General features: G+C 35.3%; 1 protein-coding gene across 2 annotated transcripts; it reads left to right on the top strand.

Moving 5' to 3' along the window:
- Positions 1–432: 432 nt before the first annotated feature.
- Positions 433–3,805, top strand: LOC131632442 (transcription factor MYBS3-like). 2 transcript variants are annotated; one of them, XM_058903188.1, is made up of 4 exons: positions 433–695; positions 878–1,221; positions 2,408–2,616; positions 3,008–3,805. In XM_058903188.1, the coding sequence occupies exons 2-4, from the start codon at positions 894–896 to the stop codon at positions 3,545–3,547; spliced, it is 1,077 nt and encodes a 358-aa protein (XP_058759171.1). In that variant the 5' UTR covers positions 433–695; positions 878–893; the 3' UTR covers positions 3,548–3,805. The 2 variants fall into 2 exon arrangements, with proteins under 2 accessions (XP_058759171.1, XP_058759170.1); XM_058903187.1 differs by lacking the exon at positions 433–695 and having other exon boundaries at positions 704–1,221.
- The last annotated feature ends 3,500 nt before the right edge of the window (positions 3,806–7,305 follow it).

Raw genomic sequence — 7,305 nt, 5'->3', positions numbered from 1 at the left:
TTTAAATTTATTAAATAATTAGTATATATTCATCAATTCAATTTTTTCTCATATTAAAGATAGGGGAGAGTATCTTTGGAAAGAGGAGATGATAATTTACTCTACTATTTGTTAGTTTTGTAAGTAAAATTTAGTAAAATTTGCAAGGAATAAAAAAGAAGAGTGGAACTAGTAAAATAAAAAACATTCCTTTCTTTTTGGATCATATTAGGTGAATAAATAGATACATGACATATAATATCTTAACCTCCACGTAAAGCAGCTAACCTCTCCACGTGACCTATTATTTCTCATCCTCAACAACATCCATTGGCCATTTCTAGATTTCTAATTCCAATTTAATCTCCACAAATAATTCTTCAAATAACTAGATTTTCAAAGTATATAGCAACAAACAAAAAAAATCAAAACCTCTTTTTCCATATCCATGTTTGTTTACACGATAAAAAGATAAAAAATTTGCCTCCTCCAACCATTCTTTTCCTTAAATAATCAAACACTCACCAAGCTAATCCATTTTGAGTTTGACCAACTCTCTCTCATTTACACGCTATAATTACTTATTTTCCAAAATCGATTAATTTATCAAGAAAAGGGTAAAATTGGGATTTTAATAAAAGTATGAATGATCCACCGCGTTCTACTATTATACTCCCATTTAAGACGTTAAGTTAGAATTCCAGATATAACCTCAGGTTTAACAAAAATAATCCAGAATTATCCAACTTCATTTTCCTTAATTAACCTAAACGCATGCATTCTTTTTATCTCTAATTTTTTTTCTTCTATCTATCAAATATTGATTCTATATCATTCAAAATATTGCATTCATTGTTATTGCTATTGTTGTTGATTTTTCTTCATTACACCGAGTCAGGTGGCGGTGAATCGGTATGACTCGGCGGTGCTCTCACTGCAGCAACAACGGTCATAACTCACGGACATGTCCGTCGAGAGGCAGTGGCGGCAGCGGCGGCGGTGGGGTTAGGCTTTTTGGTGTTAGATTGACGGATGGATCGATTATTAAAAAGAGTGCGAGTATGGGGAATTTAACGCTTGCGAATCATCATCATTGTTCTTCTCCTTCGTCGGTTAATCCCGGTTCGATTGTTAACCCCGGTTCACCGTGTTCTGACCCGCCCAATGAACCGGAAGGTTATTTGTCTGATGATCCTGCAAATGTTTCCAGCTTCGCTATCCGCCGCAGCGACAGAAAGAAAGGTTTTTCTTTTTCTTTTTCTCTTTCTTTTTATTTTCTTTTCTATTTATTTTTTTTAGCATAAACACGATTATTTGCCTTTAATCATATTTTAATTAAAACCACACATTTTAAGCGTGTTAGAATTGATTTTCTATCTGATGTTTTTATTGTTTGTACGCAAAGCATTCATAAATGTATATATTTATGATTTAAATTAAATTTGAAAAAAAAAAATGAACTGTTTCCATGATGATGTTTTATGAACTCATTTTGTTTGATTGGTCACGCAATGAGGCATTTAATGTATTTAATATTCATGAGTAGTTTGAATAGATACGGAACATTTAATGTTAATTTTGTTTGATTGGAGCTCGTATAGGTTGAATTAATAGTAGGAGAACAAGGGAATGTTCTAAATTCTAGTTGGTAATTTATGCTTGACAACAATTGTGCATGTAACTTTTTCAAATGTTTCTGTCCAGTAGCTCAATCGAAAAAAGTCAATATTGTTAGATTGGACGCTAGAGTTCCAGTGTTTTGTGTTATAGTTAATAATAGGGGTGGCAAACATGTATTGTATACAGTGGCGGAGCTAAAAATTTTAGTCAGTCTGGGCAAAAACTTTATACCACTAATTATTCATCTGTTTTAATTTTCACACCCTATTTTTCCTAATTTTGCCCCAAATTTTGCCCTTGATTTTGTCTAAAAATCGGTTATTAAATTGGGGGAAGTACAAAGAAAATAGGGGTTGAGCCCGGGCGCGTGCCCGGGCTCGCTGGGCCTTGGAACCGCCCTTGATTGTATAGGGCGCGGAATATTTAATGATAAGTACATAAATTATTAAATAGAGAAGTAAACATACTCAATATCTTGCAAATGTAAAATATGTTGTAGGAGGATAAAATTATAGACTGTGATTAGAAGGAATCATGGGTATTATTAAGTTTCTTTTTTCTAAATTGCAGTAAATTAGCAGCGACATATGATTGCTGATTATGATCAGCTTAGCAGCTGATACTTCATGTTAATGCGGTTGTCTCTGGCTGAATCATAACCTTGGGTGTTAATTATACCCTTTACTTTGTTACTTTAATAGAAATATTAAGGGCTAAGTGCTACAGAAAATTGTGCTTGTAACTGTGAATTATCTTTTGTCTTGATGATTGGGTTACTTCATTCGATATGCGGTTTTGTGTGTTTTAGGTGTTCCATGGACTGAAGAAGAACACCGGATGTTCTTGGTTGGACTCCATAAACTAGGCAAAGGAGACTGGCGTGGGATAGCACGTAATTATGTTGTGTCAAGGACCCCTACTCAAGTTGCAAGTCATGCACAGAAGTACTTCATCCGTCAGAGTAATGCTACCAGGAGAAAGAGACGTACGAGTCTTTTCGACATGACTCCTGATATGGTTAGTCTTCATTCATTATATCTTATTTTGAGCAATCTTCATGCAGGCACATACTTATCTGTCTGCTACGTATATGTAGTCTAATAGAAAGGGAAGCTAAGCTAGTGTCCTTTTATCATCACTACTACCTATACCTATGTAGCACCGAAACCTATAAAAAATGTGTATCTGTGTCTCTGTCAAACACTCACACTGTACCTATGTAGCAATCTTCACTTTACTAATTTTTTCAAATTATTACCGGTGTCTGTGTCAGTGTCATTGCCATGTCTGGTTGTCCGTGCTTCATACCATAATATGTTTTTTTCAATAGCACGTGGTTTTGAGAAAACACCTTGGTGTTTTTTTTTTCTCTCTAGCTAACTTTTCCATTTTTCAAAAATCATGTCAGTATCCAGATTCAACTTCAATGCCAGAAGAACAAGTACTACTTCCACCTTCTGAGAACTCACAACCTTGCAATGGAAAATCACATCCGTCACTAAATCTCTCTCTCAAGTCAGAATATGAACCAATGGAAACTACATCCGAAGAAAACGTAGAAGAGGGCAATGAAAATCCTATGGGATCGAATAGATTGACACCAATGACTCACGGATTCTTTCCATCTTATTTACCTGTCTCATTTTCCATGTGGCCGACAATTGGAGCTCCCTTTGAAGTATCCAACGGTGGAGAGACATCTCATCATAGTCATCATCAGGTTCTCAAGCCGATACCGGTCATTCCTAAGGAACCCGTCAACGTTGATGAACTCGTGGGGATGTCTCATTTGAGCATCGGGGAAACACAGGTGTGTGATAGAGAGCCTCCCCCTCTTTCCTTGAATTTGTTAGGAGAGCCCTCAAGACAATCAGCATTCCACGCAAATACTCCGGTTGGTGGCTCTGATCTAAACAGTGGCAAAAACAACGCCATTCAAGCGGTTTGAGGCTTTCAAATTCGGGTGAAAACAGTAGTAACTAAGCTTTCTTTTGGTCATCTTTCATTTGTGCTATTATATACAATCTTTTCTTTTGCTCTGAGTCATAGTGTTAAACTTCTTAGTAAGAAGTTACATATTGTGGTATGTAGCTCAGGTTAGATCAATTCTTTACAAAAAATTTATTCTTTCTAACTGTAAACAAAAATGAAGTTTAAATAATCAAATATTTTCTAGAGGTCCATGTTCCTCTAGTTTTGGCTATAATTATTGGCTGACGAGTAAATCAAAACAACAAGGATGTAACAGTAAAACACAAACACAAACACAAAAAGGATGTAATGTAACAGTAACAGAATACATATATCCTCTCAAAAGGTTCATAGTGTTACATAGTTGGTTTGTCTAGTGTTGTTAGTATCATGTTTATGCTGGTGGGCAGTGGCCCAATTATTATTATTTGGTCCATTCGTTTTCCAGGTTTTGCGAACAAGAATCTTTGTCTCTAAGCATATAATGCATATCCCTTTCAATGTTTTTAGATCTTCTTTGGTTTTCTAAGTAGGAAATGCTGACAGAGAGACAGTGTTTCTGGTATAAAATTGCACATGAAAGCACTTCAATTTGGCAAGATTCTAATCTTATGTTTTACTTTTTAGTTACTATAGAGTAACAGTGTTGGAAGTGTCTATAACCACAGATATTTGTATAGATACTGTAGGAAGTAATATTATGATGGAACACTATATTGAGATATTTTGCATTAATATCTATAATCACACCATGTTGGTAATGAATGCTTTTGCACTAGTCTGGATGATACAAAGTTTACAGGGACCAACTAGGTTGTTAAATATCTTGCAAGGGGAATTCTTATCATAGTCCATGGTGGAACTCTTATCAACATAGAGGATATTGATAAGTGGGGGAGAAAAAAATATGAGATTCTAGTAAAACATAGAAGCCAGATTCTGATTCTTTTTCACCCACCTAAAACATTCCACTTTTTACACTCATTACAAGGGAGTAGATGTGACCACTTAAATATTAAAGAGATTATATCATTGAAGGAAGGAGAGGCTTAGTTATATTTTGCTGCATATGAGGATAATATTTTTGAGACAGAACGAGATTAGGGGTGTTTGCGGTACGTTTTGGACGGTTTTGATGTCATCCAAACCGCAAGAGATAAAACGCGTGGTTCGATTTGGTTCAGTTGACTTTTAGAAATAAAATCGAATCAAATCAAATAAAACCAATGCAGTTCGAGTGGATTCGATTTTTTAAAAAAAAAAATATTGAGTCATACATACATATATGGATGACAACATAGCATAAAAGAGTAGCATAAAACATTATACAGAACATTATAATGAAATAGAAAAAATAAAGGAGATGAAAGATTAGAGAAGGTGAAAAAGAAAGAGCCGAAGAGAGGAGATATTAGAGAAGAAGATGTGCATTAAAAACGTATTTGGAAGAAAGAGCAATAAAATAAAAATAAGATGAAAAAGAAAGAACATAAGAGATAAAAGACTAGAGAAGAAGATGCGAGATATACATAGCAAAGAATATGAAAAGAAGGTGCAATGCCGCTAGGTGAGATTTGAAAAGGCTTAAATTGAAATCTTTAAGTGTGAAGAAGAGAAAATCATTTGTATTCGTAAGGCTAAGACATAATAGGTTTGAGTTTGGGTTGAATGTGGGTTAAGTGAAGTTTGAGTTGTAACATAATGCGGTTTGGTTCGGTTTGTAAAGTACAATTCCCAAATCAAATTAAACTGCGCGATTTTGTAAAATAAGGACTCAAACACATTCGAACTAAATGCAGATTTTTGCAGTTTCAGATTGGTTTGCTTAGCGGTTTTTTATTGGGCCGGTTCGATTTTGAACACCCCTACTTGAGATACTCTATAAAATTGTGCAAATGAACTATTAATTACAAAGTTTTGAAGTTAAAACAGTCTAGCAACACTATATTTGTGTTATGTTACACCCCTTTTAAATTGTCAAACAAAATTTACAGTAACAAACTGCAATCAGTTGACATATTATATTGGGAACTTTTTAGTTAAAAATTGAAGTCAGTAGCAAAGTGCAACCGGTTGACATAATATGTCAACCAATTACACTTGGAAGTTTTCAGTTTTATTTGTTTGATAATTGTATCTCATCATGTAATTGTATAAATACTCTTGGGGTATCTTATGAATAAATAGATTGTATATTTTTCACCCTCAATTTTACTCTAATTCTATCTCACTGTCTCCCTTTCCACACTCAATTATTCACCAACCTGGTGGTTTCAAGTTCTAACAGTTGCCATCAAGAGTCTGATTCGATCCATCAAACACCTAGTGTGCAAACATGAATTCTGCTTCTATTGAAAAAATACCTACAAACTTACCCTTCCTTGATGCGAAAAATTATGACAAACGATGCAAACAAATGAAGATTTTGTTTGGCTATGAAGACGTTCTTGATGTGATCAAGAACTGTGTGAATCCTCTTGTTGAAAGTGCTACTCAAGAACAAAGAGCGTCGCATAAGGAAGAAAAGAAGAAAGATCTTAAGGCGATGTTTTTAATCCATCAATACGTTGATACAAATAATTTTAAGAAAGTTGATGATTGTGAACCATTGAAGCAAGTGTGGAAAATCTCAAAGAAGGCATACACAGGGTTGGTTAGGCAAAGATTGTGAGGTTTCAAACTCACAAACGTCAGCTCGATTTAATTTAAATGGAGGAGAAAGAGATCATTAACAATTTCACGACGATAATTACTCTGTTGGTGAACCAAGTAAAAACACGTGGAGAAATGATTACGGAGCAATATGTTGTCGCAAAAATCTTGCGTTCTTTGATAGAAAGATTTGACAACATATTCGTTGATCAGTGGTTTTTACTCAATTATTTACCGTTGATTTTAGTTATCTTTGATTTATATTGTTAAGCTTTTTATTGCATTCTTCTTCATTTTATGTGTTGGTTGTGTGTTTTACTATATTTAGGCTCAAATGAATAACTCGAGACAAGTCAGTACAGAAAAGTGCAATATTCAGAGTTTCGGAAGAAGTGGAAAAATCACGCTTCGCGAGGCCTTACACGGGTGGTCGTGTCACCTGACACGGGCCCTGTCAGGAAGAAGGCTTGGACGAGTGCAGAATTGTGAGAAGTCAGTGGTGCAAGGGCGGCGTGTCAGCCGACACGGGTCGCGTTGCACGTCCTGCGACTAGAGAAAAGAGAATAATTTGGCAAAGACCCAACACGAGTGCCCGTGTTGCCTGACACGGCCCGTGTTGGGTTACGACGCTAATTTCCGTAAATTATGGTATTTTGCTCTGTAGTTGGCCTGCGAGGGTGTTTTTGGTATTTCCAACAGACCTAAGTGAACGTGTGCTATTTAAATGAGTTTTGAAGAAAAATTAGGGATTTTTTGGGTGAAAGGAGAATACACGATTGAAGATTGGAGAAAATAAGGGTTTGGGAGAGAAGGAGGTTTTTATGAACGGAAGCGATGGCAGATCAACTTTCATCTCAATTCTTGTAATGTCTCTATTTTATATTTTGTTTTCTTTGAACAATATGAGTAGCTAAACCCCCCAATGCTAGGGGGTATCTCTGATTTGATTCTGTAAACAACTTTGAACTCAGATTTGTCTAATTTAATCTTTTCATATTCAATTTGATCGTACAAGGTTTATAAAGCTTTCTTTGTCGGACCAACGAAGATTGATATACGGTTAACAATAAGCTGGACCGCGGT

This window comes from Vicia villosa, unplaced genomic scaffold (genome assembly GCF_029867415.1).
Source record: "Vicia villosa cultivar HV-30 ecotype Madison, WI unplaced genomic scaffold, Vvil1.0 ctg.000941F_1_1, whole genome shotgun sequence".
NCBI lineage: Eukaryota > Viridiplantae > Streptophyta > Magnoliopsida > Fabales > Fabaceae > Vicia > Vicia villosa.
This window is presented reverse-complemented; position numbering and strand designations above follow the sequence as displayed.